Source organism: Strongylocentrotus purpuratus, unplaced genomic scaffold, assembly GCF_000002235.5.
Source record: "Strongylocentrotus purpuratus isolate Spur 01 unplaced genomic scaffold, Spur_5.0 spur5_scaffold_14, whole genome shotgun sequence".
NCBI lineage: Eukaryota > Metazoa > Echinodermata > Echinoidea > Camarodonta > Strongylocentrotidae > Strongylocentrotus > Strongylocentrotus purpuratus.
In genome coordinates, this window is record NW_022145599.1 from 32,929,343 (window position 1) to 32,947,649 (window position 18,307).

Consider the following 18,307-nt stretch of genomic DNA (forward strand, 5'->3'; position numbering starts at 1 on the left):
TCAACCTGAAGAGGACAGAATGTTTGGTAGTTTCCAAGAAGAAAGATGAAACCAGTTGTTGTAATTTCCACATGCATCTGAACGGGAGGAAGCTTGCCCTACTTCATCCAAACAATCGACACTGTGAGAGAGAGAGAGAGAGAGAGAGAGAGAGAAAGAGGGGAAGATAGAGAAGGAAGAGACAGACAGATAGACAGAGAAAGAAGGGAAATAAGAAGAAGGAGGAGAAAATGGTGCAACAGAAGAAGAGGAAGGGGTGGCGGAGCAGGAAGATATGGAGGAAAATGAGGAAGAAGAAGAATACTCCAAACTCCAAATTCAAAAGCAGAAACAAAATTTCAAAGCTACAACTTCCGACAATGTTTTGCAGAGACTTGCGTCTCATCCCTACCCCCGCCCCCCTTCGGTGACACCCTGATTTTACCTATTTAACATGTTTTATATCTTACCCAAGTCACAAAGATCCCCTTCAAAGCCCGGTGCGCATTCACAGATGTAGTCAGCTCTGGAATTGACGCAGGTAGATCCGTTTGCGCAAGGGTCACTCATACAGGCGTCCACAACTAAAATGGGATTGGATTTTAATAATATTAAAATCAAAATAATATACATATTTTGTTTTGATTATCACAACAAAGAACCAAGGAATAACCCCTAGTCCATTGTTGCCACAGACAGTGGTGTTGACGCATATACAAACGGTCATAAACTGTCATCTCGTTGCACCTCGACAGGCTGTCCGTTCCAAACGTTATCTGAGAAATTTTATTTTGGTTAAATAATAATATTGTTTATAATTTAATAAGAAATTTACAAATTAAATCATATGGTGTATAGACTTAAATGAGGTACTATCACAACAGTTGATTTTCCGATCAACCATTCATCAAAATCATAAAATATGGACATTAAAATAACCTCCCCCCCAAAAAAAAAAAAAAAAAAAAAACCTTTTATGACATTCCGTAAAGTTCGATATTTTATCAAGTTGATAAATGGTTGATAGGAAGCTCAAATGTTGTTGAAGTACCTAATAATTATAAGTTATAATATATTATATGATTATTGAAGCGGTATAACTTCAGAAGTAAGAATAACACTTGTAATCATACTTACAAACGAATCGTATTATAAGCTGACGAAGAACTTATTATCAATGTACAGAAACAATTGGTTGCTTATACCTCTATGCTTATTACCCAATGATCGCAGTTCATTGTAAAATTAAAAAGATAAACATCCAATCCAATGTGGGGATTAGCAGATCAGTAGTATACAGTTACCTAATATCAAAACGCAGATGAGACTGACAAAAATACTTTTGAATATGCCGTTCGTAATTCACCTGGGAAAGACTGGAATAGTGGCTTGTTGTAAGGATTGTGGAATGCTAAGACACAATTATGTAAATGTTTGCATAAATGTCACTTGCTGTGGAAACCATGCATTGTTGAACACAGATGAATATTGTACTTACGTGTCTCGCAGTTTGTACCCTTTGCACCTACGGAACACATGCATGTGTAGCCATTTACCTCATCGTCGCACGTACCGCCATTTTGGCATGGGCCACTCGCGCACTCATCGATATCTGAAAAGACAAATATTATTATGTAATTATTAAATGAAAAAGGTTTCATCTTTACAAAAAAATAAGATTTAATTCTTCTAAAGACGGCAGTATGCGCAAATGATTACACTTATAGCTTTCTTCATTCCGATGAATCTGAAAGATTTATGTTTGAGAGACTGCTCTTAGATAATTGTATTACTGTTAGGAAAGGCGGCTTAATGTTGGAAAGCGACAGCATAATATGCAGTGGTGGAAATAAGTTGCTGAAAACTCGTTTCCTAGTAATCGTGTTTCGAGGGCGCTGGGCATGTCTGCAAAGTTCCATGACAAGCAAGCAACCCCTATAAACAGATAAATAAATGAATGAATAAATAAATAGAGAAATAAATAAATAAATATAGTTATCCCAAGTTGGTCTATAAGCCCTGTGTAGCTTGACTGTTCCCTGTTTCTTCTTGTAACAATTGATATGACCTACTAGATAGACACATAATGTCAGTCCATCCAGGAGCACACTGGCAGCTGAATTCGTTGAATCCATGAGTACACGTCCCACCATTAGAACAAGGGTCACTAGCACATTCGTCAATATCTGTAGAGAAAGCAAAATGTAGATTTATTTATCCAACCATTTAATTTAATTTCATGGCAAAGAGAGGAAAACAAAGTATAGAGACAAAGAAGGTAGAATATACTATCGTTGAATCCTAGTGATAGCCATAACCAAGAAGGACATTTGTTCAGGAGGGTTAGATATGAATTGAAGGTCTGCGAGTGTCACAAATAAGGTATCAACATTATGCTCACCTGACCCTTAGTAAATGCCTATACCCCCTGAACTTCTGGGGGCTCCACCCCTTGATCCCCTAGACCCCACGCCAATTTACGCTACGCTCTACCTGATCGTAAATACCACCTCCACCCTCACCCCACGCCCAACTAATTAGAGAATCGTTCAGCGAGGCCTGCATGTTAGAATGGGGTGATGGGGTGACAACAACAACAAACAAACACATATTTTGCTCGCATAATTTCAAATTTGGCCCCCCCCTAAGAAATCTTGGATCCGCGCCTGGATACGAGTGTTTCCTTTTTTTATACAAAGTGCCCTTCTGCTTCTGAATACATGGTGTCGAGGTCTGGCGGATACGTCACTGGACTTTGGCACACATGGTTCGCAGTTCAAGTCCCGCCGCGACTCTAATGTCCTTCTACAAGACATAAATCGACATTTCCACTCTCCACCCAGGTGAGAGAAAAACCCAATCTTAGTCCAGAGTTGATCTCTAATACAAGTCTAAATACTAATAAATTCCAAGACATACATTCATTGAATGCTTTAGCGTCTCGGGGCCCCTGGTGGGGTCGAAGGTGCGGAAACCCCTGAATCTCAGGGGTTTCAGGCATTTGATTACGGTCAGATGAACATATTTTTATACCTTATTTGTGACACTGGCAGGACACTGATTGGCGTGAGGTCCAGCGGGCGGAGCCCCCAGAAGCTCAGGGGTTTTAGGCAACATCATCGTCAGATTAGCATCCAGTGGGGTCCAGGGGGCAGAGCCCCGGAAGCTCAGGGGTTTAGGCATCTGATTAGTACGGTCATATGAACATATTTTTTATACTTTTCAAAGCTACAACTTCCGACAATGTTTTACAGAGACTTGCGTCTCATCCCTAGCCCCACCCCCCCCTTCGGTGACACCCTGATTCTACCTATTTAACTTGTTTTATATCTTACCCAAGTCACAAAGATCCCCTTCAAAGCCCGGTGCGCATAGACAGATGAAGTCAGCTCCGAAATTGACGCAGGTAGATCCGTTTTCGCAAGGGTCACTCATACAGGCGTCCCCAACTAAAATGGGATTTGATTTTAATAATAATAATATCAATATAATATACATATTTTGTTTTGATTATCACAACAAAGAACCAAGGAATAACCCCTAGTCCATTGTTGCCACAGACAGTGGTGTTGACGCATGTACAAACGGTCATAAACTGTCATCTCGTTGTACCTCGACAGGCTGTCCGTTCCAAACGTTATCTGAGAAATGTTATTTTGGTTAAATAATAATATTGTTTACAATTTAATAAGAAATTTACAAATTAAATCATATGGTGTCTAAACTTGAATAAGGTACTTTCACAACATTTGATTTTCCGATCAACCATTCATCAAAATCATAAAATATGGACATTAAAATAACCGACCCCCCCCCCCAATACCTTTTATTTCATTCCGTAAAGTTCGATATTTTATCAAGTTGATAAATGGTTGATAGGAAGCTCAAATGTTGTTGAAGTACCTAATAATTATAAGTTATTGAAGCGGATGTAACTTCACAAGGAAGAATAAAACTTGTAATCATACTTACAAACGAATTGTATTATAAACTGACGAAGAACTAATTACCAATGTACAGAAACAATTAGTTGCTTATACCTTTATGCTTATTACCCAATGATCGCAGTTCATTGTAAAATCAAAAAGATAAACATCCAATCCAATCTGGGGATTTGCAGATCAGAGGTATACAGTTACCTAATACCAAAACGCAGATGAGACTGAAAAAAATACTTTTGAATATGCCGTTCGTGATTCACCTGGGAAAGACTGGGGTAGTGGCTTGCTGTAAGGATTGTGGAATGCTAAGACACAATTATCTAAATGTTTGCATAAATGTCACTTGCTGTGGATACCATGTATTGTTGAACACAGAGGAATATTGTACTTACGTGCCTCGCAGTTTGTACCATTTGTACCTACGGGACACATGCATGTGTAGCCGTTTACCTCATCGTCGCACGTACCGCCATTTTGACATGGGCCACTCGCGCACTCATCGATATCTGAAAAGACAAATATTATTATGTAATTGTTAAATGTAAATTGTTTCATCTTTCCAAAACCAAGATTTAATTCTTCTAAAGACGACAGTTTGCGCAAATGATTACACTTATATCTTTCTTCATTGCGATGAAGATGGAAGATTTACATTTGAGAGACTGCTCTTAGATAATTGTATTACTGTTCGGAAAGGCGGCTTAATGTTGGAGAGCGACAGAATAATATGCAGTGGTGGAAATAAGTTGCTGAAAACTCGTTCCCTAGTAGTCGTGTTTTGGGTCGCTGGGCATGTCTGCAAAGTTCCATGACAAGAAAACAACCCCAATAAAAAGATGAATAAATGAATGAATAATAAATAGAGAACTAAATAAATAAATATAGTGATCCCAAGTTAGTTTTTACGCCCTGTCTAGCTTGACTGTTCCCTGGTGCTTCTTGTAACTATAAAATGACCTACTAGTTTCACACGTAAGATTGGTCCACCCAGGAGCACACTGGCAGCTGAATTCGTTAATTCCGTCAAAACACGTTCCACCATTAGAACAAGGAGTACTAGCACATTCGTCAATGTCTGTAGAGAAAGCGAAATGTAGATTTATTTATCCAACCATTTAATTTCGTGGCAAAGAGAGAGAGAACAAAATCAAAAGAAGGTAGAAATACAATCGGGGCATCCCAGTGATAGCCATAACCAAGAAGGACATTTGTTCAGGAAGGTTGGATAGGAGTGCAAAACCAGTGATGTAATCGTACCTTCCCTTAAGTCGTGAACACGACTCATACATCTCCTGATCATGGTATGGTTCACGAATCCATCTTTTGGTTGCTTACATGTCAAGTATAGTAGACATATAAAACGTACATTTTCATTATTATCTATATGCTTTTGTCTCTTCAAATCTATTCGCGATAACGAAAAATAAAACCCGAGAGTAATGGAAGAGGGGGAATGCAAACTGAAAAGCAGATGTCCGTTCAGATATAGCCCTTTTCTACACCACCGTATTTGAGTGATTTTTGTATACAGACGTGTATCAATCGGATATGATAATATATTTCTCATTCAATCGTTGAAGAGGTTCATCTGTTTGGTGATGTAACTTAAAAGTTATTTCTTCCTTTATAGTTCAGCTTTTGAAGCATTTCATAGTCATGGTAATAAAAAAAGCATTATGAAAAGGATGCCAATTAAATTCCTTATGAATCGAGATAGACAAAAGATAGCTGAAAATGTTGGTCTAAACACCTGTGCGTAGTCCCATATATCTTTTTTGTTCGTGCGGTGCATGCCATCAACAATAAGACGGAGTCAGTTTCTTATCCTTTTTATCATTTCGAAACTCCACATTACATACCAATTTTTATGTACTACATAAGCAACATTTCCCATAGCTTCCAGAACAGTTTCTATCAAAATGTGATTACATGGCCAGTACTCAGCTTTATATTTAAACTTCATATGAGAGCTTCATATCACAAGAACATATCGGTGAGATGATTCCTAGAGTTTTGGTATACTCACTGTATTCACATAAAGGACCGGTCCATCCATCCATACAGTCACACCTGTAGCTGTTGATTCCATCCATGCATATTCCGTTGTTCTGACAGGGTGTGCTTCCACACTCGTTGAAGTCTATTTGATAGTGAAAATATAAGAGGAGAGTGGGGTTGTTATAAGACAAGCACGCGCTTATTATTTACATCAGAGTTCACTTATGGGCTTGAGAGACAGAAACGACAAGCCAAGATCCAGGTATGTAAAGCCATTTAGACAATTATATAATGTCACAGCTTAAACTTTCGACAATCCTGTGAGTCATTCGACTGATCCCCATAGATTAAACTGAATGTTGACAGACCCACACACACACACACACACACATATATAACACATAGATATATACATATATATTGTCCAGCAGTAAGTAACTAGAAATTATCATATTCCTAGTATCTTTACACGCAGTATATCAAAGAAAACACACATGCATACACCAAACATACTTACTTATTTGACAGTTTTTTCCGATGAATCCAGGCTCGCAAGTACAACTGTAATCATTGATCCCATCCATACATGATCCGCCATTCAAACACGGGCCATTAGCACAGTCATCAATATCTAGGTGAAGAGAGTAGGAAAGTCACATTAGGTAAGGTAACTTATTTTTTGGTCGGATACGGTCTTCCATAAATCCCTCCCAAATGACTGAAAACACATTATAAATCTTCACTATTCCACAATTTTTGTTTAAATCCATATAAATTAAGCTCTACATATAATATCGGAACCTGTATTGTCCATGAATCATTTAAATTCAAGTATTTTATTCATTTCAAGTTGAAATAATATGCATTTTTACAAATAGATACGTATACAATACATCATAATTTAACATTCGATATGATATACATTTTTAAATAAATGTCTTAGACTTAAAAAGAACCAAACCTCCTCCACAAATATAATTTTTCACAAGAATGGATAAATATTAAGGCAAATGAGATCAAATAAATTAAAAATATCAGAACAATCATTCGTACAGCAAACCAATTTTTAAAAAGAAGGTTTATCGTGATCTTTCCTCAAACTATGTTGGCAAAATAACAAAATAACAAATTTACGCGGCGTGTAAAGTGTTCGTTCCAGAAAACCGTCAGAAAATTACATGTTGCTTTGTTTTTTGCTTAATTCTTTGGGTTTGTTCGTTTTCTTTGTTTGTTTGTTTTGGTAGGATCTATTTTTTCTGTAATTGATGTGAATGTATTATATTCATCACTTACCTAGGAAAATGTATTTTTTGGTTTCATATTACTCAAAGCTTTGTTGGAGGCTATTTGTTTTCAATAACTTACAATAGATAAGTAGAAAATTTAGCTTATTCTTAAGACGACTTATTTCTGTATACACCATGTGATTTCATACGTCTAAATGTATAACATTGTTAATATGTTGATGTATAATAAACATCAAATCAGATTAAATGTTATATGAACAGTAGCGAGCCAATACAGGTCATCTAATACAAGGAATGCTGGTATAACCAGCTGTCCCCTATACTGATATTTTTGCGCAATAATCTTACGCTGAATCCCATAATGATCTATTAAAAGGGTTTGGATGGAGTGATGTTGACGTACACCACAGGATTAAAAGAAATATTCTGCAGAAGTCTAAGTATATTGGTTCATTCACTTGAATCTCAATCTAAGGGTTGAGGGTTCGAATCCAAGCCCGATACTAACATCGTTCGGCGAGGCATTAATTCACATTCGCCACTCTCCACTCAGGTGTAAGTGGGTACCTGACAAATGATGGTAATAATAGTCTTGTACGGCCCCAGCTAGAACAGCTTTTATGCTGATAAGGCTGCCATGGACAAACAAATTTTGATAATTTTATCATTATTATTGTTGTTATGATTAATATTGTGATCATTATTATTATTATTGCTATTATTATTATAAGTATTATTATTATTGCTATTAATATTATTATTTTATTATAAGTATTATTATTATTGTTATCATTTTTATTATTATCATATTATGATGATCATCATTAATATTATTATCAATATCATTATTAATATTACTTTAAGCAATCTTTGTATTAATATGGTTTTTAAGTAAAACAAAATTGGTACATACTGTTTTCGCAGTGGGTTCCGTCGAAACCGGTGCCTGTGCATAAGCAGAAATAATTACTGTTGACCCCGTCCACGCAAACACCACCATTTTGACACGGTGCACTCATACACTCGTTGATGTCTGGAACAGATCAAGAGAAGAAGGACATGAAATCGGTCTCTTGGTTCATGATTAGATATATGCAGAATTTGCTTCTTCTTTGTCATTCGAAAGCCTTGCACATACACACAACTCCTTTTCTCCTTTGAAATCTATGCAGATCCGGCTATATTGGTACATATTTACTTTATTCTGCAAAAAAGTAAATACTGCACAAATATTTCTCATTTCCTCTGTGATTTTCAGGAAGATGGTACTAAATACTTTATTCTGACTTTGAGGATTCCGTTATATCAGACCTCAATGAAAAAGTGTGAATTAAGAATGTAAGAACAAAAAAAAAACACAGTTTTCATAGTTTCATGAAGATACTCAAAGCTATCCCTTTTCATATTTTGAATATATGGGCATTTGAAGAGCCACCCTTGTCAGTCAGAGGACATTTGCTCTATGACATCTTTCCATACTAACATACAAAGAATGAAAACAAAAATCACAAATCACTTTTCACTTTTCACTGAACTCAACTATCTATTTGAACTGAAATTCGGAGTAAATCCTCAAATATCAAAGGAGGAAACACTTACTTGTTTGACATTCGTCGCCCGTGTATCCTGCTTCACATGTACATGTGTACATGTTAGTTTCATCTGTACATGTACCTCCGTTCTCACAAGGGTTGGAAAGACACTCGTTAATATCTGGATAGTGAAAAGCAGTGGTTAAACAAAATGTAAAAATCAGTAATGCTGAACATTCCACCCTAAACGTTTTCCAGCATGAGGATTGGTATCTAATTGGTTATGCTTGAATATGCACAATTGTATAATATTTATTAAACTAATGATCACTTTTGGCAAGTATTTGGCACAATATTCCTCACACGGGGAAAACGAGGGTATTGCAAGTTGCTTGTTTTGTTTATTTGTTGTTGTAGCATTTATTTATTCATTTATGTATGTATCTATCAATATGTTTATTTGTGAAGGGGCGGTCACACAATCGTCGATATCTAACCCGACAATATCCTAGCTAACAAACAAAACTGAGAAACATAATTATAAACAAACGGCTTTATCGTAAATGAAATCTGTAAAGGCCTGAAAATGTTGTTAGATAATGAACAAAAATCATGTCCTTGTCTTTTTTAGATTTCCTTTCTAAAACAACCTGAATATTAAGTAACTAATTTAGGCCAATATTGTTCAACAGTAAATCAAAATATCCAAAATATGATTGGGATGGCGCCTAAATATGAATTTCGAACTAATACAGTAAAGTGTTTGTTACGCCACACTTCTACACACATGGTCTAAGAGTTTTGTCCTTTGGCAAAAGCCAGAAAGTTTCTTCTATCAGCATTCATTACTTAAATTTACTTTAAAAAAAAACTTGCATGGGGCAAGTAACTGAAATCAAGGATAAAGATCTGAATTACGTTTCACCTCACTCCTTCGATTTTTTTTACTCATACAGTATCAACTTACATCAAATAAATATGACGCAAAATTGACTTTGGCTTTATTACAGAAAATATGGGACGCTTTCTGAAATATCCATAACTTAAAGTTTAAGATTTGATGAATATCTTTCTACCTTACCACATAATCTAAAAGAAGTTTTAAAAGGGTGCCGGATTGCACCTTTTAGGAGACATGTTATAGTACCCTTAATGTTTCAATCCTGCTCCATTTGGGATGCAAACAGAGGCAATAGCAGCACCTTTAGGGGTTCAATTTGCACCATTTAAAAGGTGCAATCCTGCACCCATACTCGAGGAATACTCTTGGAATTTGCTCGTACACAAATACATATTAAACACGCATGTTGTTTCTTGGTTAGTAGTCATTATATCCAATATATCTATTGCTAAAACGTGAATGTAATTGTAACATAATCAGACAAAAGAATCTATTGGTTAATGATTGCCGAAGAAAAATGCAAATCACAAATTCGTCGCTGTTTTCACGAAGTGACGGTAGTGAAAAAAAATTGCATTCACTTTGCGTGACGATTTTCCTCACTACCGTCACTTCGTGAAAATAGGGACGAATTGATGTGCATTGTAATAATTTGCTTAACAAATCATGATACATGTATTTTTATGTGAACAAGTGTAAAGTAATATGCATGCAATATGCAAACTTTTATTTTGTACCCTTTTTTGATCGATAGGGTTCATTTTTGTGGGAAGGGTGCACAATCTTATATTGCACCCTTTTTTTGAACCCCTTTTCCTTCAATAGGGTTCATTTTTGTTTGCACCGTTCTTTCTTAGAGTGTACGGGTAGATCTTTTTCTTTGTAACGAGCCTTTTAAGCATACCCCCCCCCCCTTTCAGCATAAGTCCGGTGTGTAAAGTCAATACGGGCAGATCTTTTTCTTTGTTACGAGCCGGAGATTTTGGGAACATGAATGCGGTCCCTCCGTTCCAGAAGCGGGGGGGGGGGGGGGGGGAGTAGTACATGTAAAACGTAAATTTACACTAATATCTATGTGCTTTTGTCTCTTCAAATCTATTCGCGATAACGAAAAATAAAACCCCGAGCGAAATGGAAAAGGGGGAATGCAAACTGAAAAGCAGATGTCCGTTCAGATATAGCCCTTTTCTACACCACCGTATTTGAGTGATGTTTTATACAGACGTGTATCAATCGGATATGATAATATATTTCTCATTCAATCGCTGAAGAGGTTCATCTGTTTGGTGATGTAACTTAAAAGTTATTTCTTCCTTTATAGTTCAGCTTTTGAAGCATTTCATAGTCATGGTAATACATAAAGCATTATGAAAAGGATGCCAATTAAATTCCTTATGAATCGAGATAGACAAAAGATAGCTGAAAATGTTGGTCTAAACACCTGTGCGTAGTCCCATATATCTTTTTTGTTCGTGCGGTGCATGCCATCAACAATAAGACGGAGTCAGTTTCTTATCCTTTTTATCATTTCGAAACTCCACATTACATACCAATTTTTATGTACTACATAAGCAACATTTCCCATAGCTTCCAGAACAGTTTCTTTAAAAATGTGATTACATGGCCAGTACTCAGCTTTATATTTAAACTTCATATGAGAGCTTCATATCACAAGAACATATCGGTGAGATGATTCCTAGAGTTTTGGTATACTCACTGTATTCACATAAAGGACCGGTCCATCCATCCATACAGTCACACGTGTAGCTGTTGATTCCATCCATGCATGTTGCGCCGTTAAGACACGGTAAGCTTCCACACTCGTTGAAGTCTATTTGATAGTGAAAATATAAGAGAAGAGTGGGGTTGTTACAAGACAAGCACGCGCTTATTATTTACATCAGAGTTCACCTATTGGCTTGAGAGACAAAAACTATAAGCCAAGATTCAGGTATTATATGTAAAGCTATTTAGCCAATTACATAATGTAACAGCTCAAATGTTCGACAATCCTGTGAGTCATTCGACTGATCCCCATAGATTAAACTGAATGTTGACAGACCCACACACACACACACACACACGCACACATATAACACACATATATATATATATATATACATATATATTGTCTAGCAGTAAGTAACTAGAAATTATCATATTCCTAGTATCTTTACATGCAGTATATCAAAGAAAACACACATGCATACACCAAACATACTTACTTATTTGACAGTTTTCTCCGACGAATCCAGGCTCGCAAGTACAACTGTAATCATTGATCCCATCCATACATGCTCCGCCATTCAAACACGGGCCATTAACACAGTCATCAATATCTAGGCGAAGAGAGCAGGAAAGTCACATTAGGTAAGGTAACTTATTTTTTGGTCGGATACGGTCTTCCATAAATCCATCCCAAATGACTGAAAACACATTATAAATCTTCACTATTCCACAATTTTTGTTTAAATCCATATAAATTAAGCACTACATATAATATCGGAACCTGTATTGTCCATGAATCATTTAAATTCAAGTATTTTATTCATTTCAAGTTGAAATAATATGCATTTTTACAAATAGATACGTATACAATACATCATAATTTAACATTCGATATGATATACATTTTTAAATAAATGCCTTAGACTTAAAAAGAACAAAAACTCCTCCACAAATATAATTTTTCACAAGAATGGATAAATATTAAGGCAAATGAGATCAAATAAATTAAAAATATCAGAACAATCATTCGTACAGCAAACCAATTTTTAAAAAGAAGGTTTATCGTGATCTTTCCTCAAACTATGTTGGCAAAATAACAAAATAACAAATTTACGCGGCGTGTAAAGTGTTCGTTCCAGAAAACCGTCAGAAAATTACATGTTGCTTTGTTTTTTGCTTAATTCTTTGGGTTTGTTCGTTTTCTTTGTTTGTTTGTTTTGGTAGGATCTATTTTTTCTGTAATTGATGTGAATGTATTATATTCATCACTTACCTAGGAAAATGTATTTTTGGTTTCATATTACTCAAAGCTTTGTTGGAGGCTATTTGTTTTCAATAACTTACAATAGATAAGTAGAAAATTTAGCTTATTCTTAAGACGACTTATTTCTGTATACACCATGTGATTTCATACGTCTAAATGTATAACATTGTTAATATGTTGATGTATAATAAACATCAAATCAGATCAAATGTTATATGAACAGTAGCGAGCCAATACAGGTCATCTAATACAAGGAATGCTGGTATAACCAGCTGTCCCCTATACTGATATTTTTGCGCAATAATCTTACGCTGAATCCCATAATGATCTATTAAAAGGGTTTGGATGGAGTGATGTTGACGTACACCACAGGATTAAAAGAAATATTCTGCAGAAGTCTAAGTATATTGGTTCATTCACTTGAATCTCAATCTAAGGGTTGAGGGTTCGAATCCAAGCCCGATACTAACATCGTTCGGCGAGGCATTAATTCACATTCGCCACTCTCCACTCAGGTGTAAGTGGGTACCTGACAATTGATGGTAATAATAGTCTTGTACGGCCCCAGCTAGAACAGCTTTTATGCTGATAAGGCTGCCATGGACAAACAAATTTTGATAATTTTATCATTATTATTGTTGTTATGATTAATATTGTGATCATTATTATTATTATTGCTATTATTATTATAAGTATTATTATTATTGCTATTAATATTATTATTTTATTATAAGTATTATTATTATTGTTATCATTTTTATTATTATCATATTATGATGATCATCATTAATATTGTTATCAATATCATTATTAATATTACTTTAAGCAATCTTTGTATTAATATGGTTTTTAAGTAAAACAAAATTGGTACATACTGTTTTCGCAGTGGGTTCCGTCGAAACCGGTGCCTGTGCATAAGCAGAAATAATAATTGTTGACCCCGTCCACGCAAACACCACCATTTTGACACGGTGCACTCATACACTCGTTGATGTCTGGAACAGATCAAGAGAAGAAGGACATGAAATCGGTCTCTTGGTTCATGATTAGATATATGCAGAATTTGCTTCTTCTTTGTCATTCGAAAGCCTTGCACATACACACAACTCGGAAATCTATGCAGATCCGGCTATATTGGTACATATTTACTTTATTCTGCAAAAAAGTAAATACTGCACAAATATTTCTCATTTTCACTGTGATTTTCAGGAAGATGGTACTAAATACTTTATTCTGACTTTGAGGATTCCGTTATATTAGACCTCAATGAAAAAGTGTGAATTAAGAATGTAAGAACAAAAAAAACACAGTTTTCATAGTTTCATTAAGATACTCAAAGCTATCCCTTTTCATATTTTGAATATATGGGCATTTGAAGAGTCACCCTTGTCAGTCAGAGGACATTTGCTCTATGTCATCTTTCCATACTAACATAAAAAGAATGAAGAAATAAACTCACAAATTAATCTTCACATTTCCCTGAACTTAACTATCTATTTGAAGTGAAAGTCGTAGTAAATTTTCAAATATCAAAGGAGGAAACACTCACTCGTTTCACAATTGTCGCCCTCATATCCTGCTGCACAGGTACATGTGTACATTGCACTCTGATCGGTACACGTACCTTCGTTCTCACAAGGGTTGGAAAGACACTCGTTAATATCTGGATAGTGAAAAGAAGTGAAACAAAATGTAAACATTAGTAATGCTGAACATTTCACCCTAAACGTTTTCCAGCTTGAGGGTTGGTATCTAATTGGTTATTCTTGAAGATACACAATGGTATAATATGTGTCAAACTAATGATCACTTTTGACAAGAATATGCACAATATTCCTCACACGGGGGAAACGAGAATTTCGCAAGTTTTTTGTATTGTTTATTTGTTGTTGTAGCATTTTTTAATTTTTTATGTACATATCTATTAATATGATTATTTGAGAAGGGGCGGTCGCACAATCGTCAATGTCTAACATGACAATATCCTAGCCAAGAAACAAACTGGTGTGTCGTAAATGAAATCTGTGAAGGCCTGAAAATGTTATTATATATTCTCTTGAACAAAATTCATGTCTATGTCTTTTTAAAATTTCCTTTCCAAAAAGACCTGAATATTAAAAACCTAATTTAGGCCAATATTGTTCAACAGTAAATTAAAATATCCAAAATATGATTCGAATGACGCCTAAATATGAATTTTGAACTAATACAGTCAAGTGTTTGTTACGCTGTCACTTCTACCCTTATGATCCAAGAGTTTTGTCCTTCGGCAAAAGCCAGAAAGTTGCTTCTATGAGGATTCATTACTTCAATTTTAAATACTTAAAGAACAAAAAAAAAAACGGTTTAAAAAATAAGTTGGCATGGGGCAAGTAAATGAAATCACGGGGGAGAAAAAAGAAAGAATTACTTTTCACCTCACTTCTACTTAGTTCTGTTCTAATACAGTATGAACTTAAATTAAAAAAATATGACACAAGAGAGGCTTTATTTATACAAGAAATATGCAGACGCTTTCCAAAATATTCATAACTTAAAGTTTAAGATTTGATGAATATCTTTCTACCTTACCACATAATCCAAATTTTGTTGTTGTTATTTGACCTGGTTAATCTTATCAGTTATCTGCCTCTTGATTCTTTGAATTCTCTAGTAGCATGTAGTCTTATCATATTCAAACAAATCTTTAAAAACGATATGTACGACATATTGTTGTATTCAGCTCTCACCTCTTTCACAGTGATCGCCCGTGTATCCTGCTGCACAGATACATGTGTACATGTTAGTTTCATCTAAACACGTTCCGTCGTTCTGGCAGGGCTGAGAACCACATTCGTCAATATCTTGATAGTAAATAAAAAAAAATAGTAATAATACAAAGTGATATTCCGTATATCATGCAGTTTTAGAAGTAAGAGATAGAATGTCGGCTACGTGCATGACACGAGAAGTTATGTTTTCTTTGATAAGTATATGCACCACAGAGCAGTATGAAATACGATTATGATAATCTTTTGTTGTGCATCGAATAATGTTTCAGTTGAGGCAAGATTGGCTGATTTCATTTTGAATCTAAGGGACTTGTGTGACCCAACTATACCTAATTGTAATTTGTTCAAGTATCCGTGTGGATGAATGATGCTTAATCAGCATGCAAATAAACAAAGTATGTACTTATTCAATCGTTCGTTGTTACTACGCCCAGGTTATCGTTTTTGTAAGGTTTCGTTCAATATTTCACGAGAACGGTTCAACCATTTAATTTCATGGCAAAGAGAGAAAGAGAACAAAATTCAAAGAAGGTAGGTTATACGATCGGGGCATCCCAGTGAGCCATAACCAAGAAGGAAATTCGTTCAGGAAGGTTAGATAGGAGTGCAAAACCAGTGATGTATTCGTACATCGACTCATACATCTCCAGATCATGGTATGGTTCACGAATCCATCTTTTGGTTTATTTATTTATTTATTTATTTGACATATTTATACAGGATAAAAAAGAAACAATCGAGTCAGCAAAGCTGTTTTTCATCGATGTCCTGTTAACATGATTAAACATTTCCGCTTCTAACCAATGGGATTCTTTTCATTACATCAGTCACAAAATACACAAAATGTTTTAAAATGCAAGAAAAACACAATATTAGAAATTCGTTTGAAAGAAGTTAATGAATGACCAATCTTATTTGTTGAGTGAAAAAATAAAATAGCAACAATAAAGACGTTTATGAATCCCCATGGTTAGAATTAGATAACAAGTTCAAATACGAATACAATAATCCATATAAATATTATACATGAGAAAGCATCTAATATACAATATATAATAAATACATAAATATAAATATATTACATAAAATGAAATCGAAACAAACTGTGATCAACTATTATCATGATAATAGAGTACGGCGGGCCAGAACATGTAAAACTTAATTTTTTATTTCAGAAAAATGTGCGTTTATAATTATTTTTGAAAGAGGAAAGAGTATGATGATTTTGCATTTCATTTGAGAGAGAATTCCATGTTTTCGGGCCTGAATATCTAAACGATTGCTTGAATAATTCCGTATTTGGTTTTGGTAAGACCACATTGAGTGAGTCAGAATTTCGAGTGTTGAAACCATGTCTATCACAGAACATTTCAATATCATTACATAGTCTTACTGGAGCATTACCATGTATACATCGGAACATAAGCATATTAATAAAATAATCTCTCCTAGTTTCAAAAGTTTGCCATTTCAAATCTTTAAATAGTTTAGAGACGCTGATATCGCGTGAACCATAATGTTTCGACACTATACGGGAAGCTCTTTTCTGTATGCGACGAATATAATCACGGTATTTAAGTGAACAGTTTCCCCACACTGAGCATGCATAATCATTTAACACAGGATATGATATACATATAGACTTAAAGAAAGAATAAAATCTCCTTCACAAAAATAAGTTTACAAGAATGGATAAATATTCAGGCAAATGAGATCAAAATAATTATACATATCGGAATCATCAAACCAAGAGCAAACCAAGTTTGTTTCAAGAAGGTCTATTGAGATTTTTCTTTTTCCTCTAACTTTATTGGCAAAATATCTTTGATCACAATAAACCTGTGTAAAGTGTTTCTTCCAGAAATTCGTCAGAAAATTACATGTTGTTTTGTTTTTATTTAATTATTTGGGTTTTCTTTTTGTTTGTTTGTTTGATTGTTCTAGCAGGACCTCTTTTTTTCCTCTGATTGATGTAAATGCATTACATTTATCTCTTTCCCTAGAAAAAAAAAAGGATTTCTGATTTCATTATTGTTGCTATAATCAATCCTTTTATTGATATGGTTGTTAAGTAAAACAAATTTGTTACATACTGTTTTGGCATTGGGTTCCGTCGAACCCGGTGTTATAGCAGACACAGAAGTATTCGTTGATCCCGTCCACGCAATTACCACCATTTTGACACGGTGTACTCATACACTCGTTGATGTCTGGAACAGATCAAGAGAAGAAGGGCATGAAATCGGTCTCTTGGTTCATGATAAGATATATGCAGAATATGCTTCTTCTTTGTCATTCGAAAGCCTTGCACGTATACACAAATTCTCTAATCCGGCTAGATCCGGCTATATCGGTTATAAATAAAATGCATGTTTACAAATAGATACGTACAATGCATCATAATTGGACACAGGATATGATATTCATTTTTAATGAATGCCTTAGACTTAAAGAAAGAATAAAAACCCCTTCACAAAAAAAAGTTTACAAGAATGGATAAATATAAATAATAAATATTTTTGATCACAGAGGAGCAAATAGACTTGTGTAAAGTGTTCGTTTTAGAAAACCGTCTGAAAATTACATGTCGTTTCGTTTTTGTTTAATTATTTGGGTTTTCTTTTTGTTTGTTTGTTTGATTGTTCTAGTAGGACCTCTTTTTTCGTCTGATTGATGTAAATGCATTACATTTATCTCTTTCCCTAGAAAAAAAAAAAGGATTTCTGATTTCATTATTGTTGCTATAATCAATCCTTTTATTGATATGGTTGTTAAGTAAAACAAATTTGTTACATACTGTTGTCGCAGTGGGTTCCGTCGAACCCGGTGTTTGTACAGACACAAGTGTATTCGTTGATCCCATCCACGCAATTACCATATTGACACGGTGCACTCATACACTCGTTGATGTCTGGAACAGATCAAGAGAAGAAGGACATGAAATCG

At 35.0% G+C, this 18,307-nt stretch overlaps 1 protein-coding gene across 1 annotated transcript in view; it reads right to left on the minus strand.

Annotated features, from left to right (window-relative positions):
- Positions 1 to 211: 211 nt before the first annotated feature.
- LOC115923851 (fibropellin-1-like) overlaps positions 212 to 18,307 on the minus strand; it is a 29,727-nt gene continuing 11,631 nt past the window's right edge. Inside the window, exons 4-17 of the mRNA XM_030985233.1 lie at positions 17,455 to 17,571; positions 15,320 to 15,433; positions 14,140 to 14,253; positions 13,466 to 13,585; positions 11,820 to 11,937; positions 11,316 to 11,485; positions 8,079 to 8,198; positions 5,947 to 6,060; positions 4,882 to 4,995; positions 4,313 to 4,426; positions 3,315 to 3,428; positions 2,052 to 2,165; positions 1,478 to 1,591; positions 212 to 563 (exon numbers count right to left, since the gene is read on the minus strand). Coding sequence (XP_030841093.1) covers positions 439 to 563; positions 1,478 to 1,591; positions 2,052 to 2,165; positions 3,315 to 3,428; positions 4,313 to 4,426; positions 4,882 to 4,995; positions 5,947 to 6,060; positions 8,079 to 8,198; positions 11,316 to 11,485; positions 11,820 to 11,937; positions 13,466 to 13,585; positions 14,140 to 14,253; positions 15,320 to 15,433; positions 17,455 to 17,571 — 1,682 coding nt within the window. The 3' untranslated portion in view covers positions 212 to 438. The remainder of the gene's footprint in view (positions 564 to 1,477; positions 1,592 to 2,051; positions 2,166 to 3,314; positions 3,429 to 4,312; positions 4,427 to 4,881; positions 4,996 to 5,946; positions 6,061 to 8,078; positions 8,199 to 11,315; positions 11,486 to 11,819; positions 11,938 to 13,465; positions 13,586 to 14,139; positions 14,254 to 15,319; positions 15,434 to 17,454; positions 17,572 to 18,307) is intronic.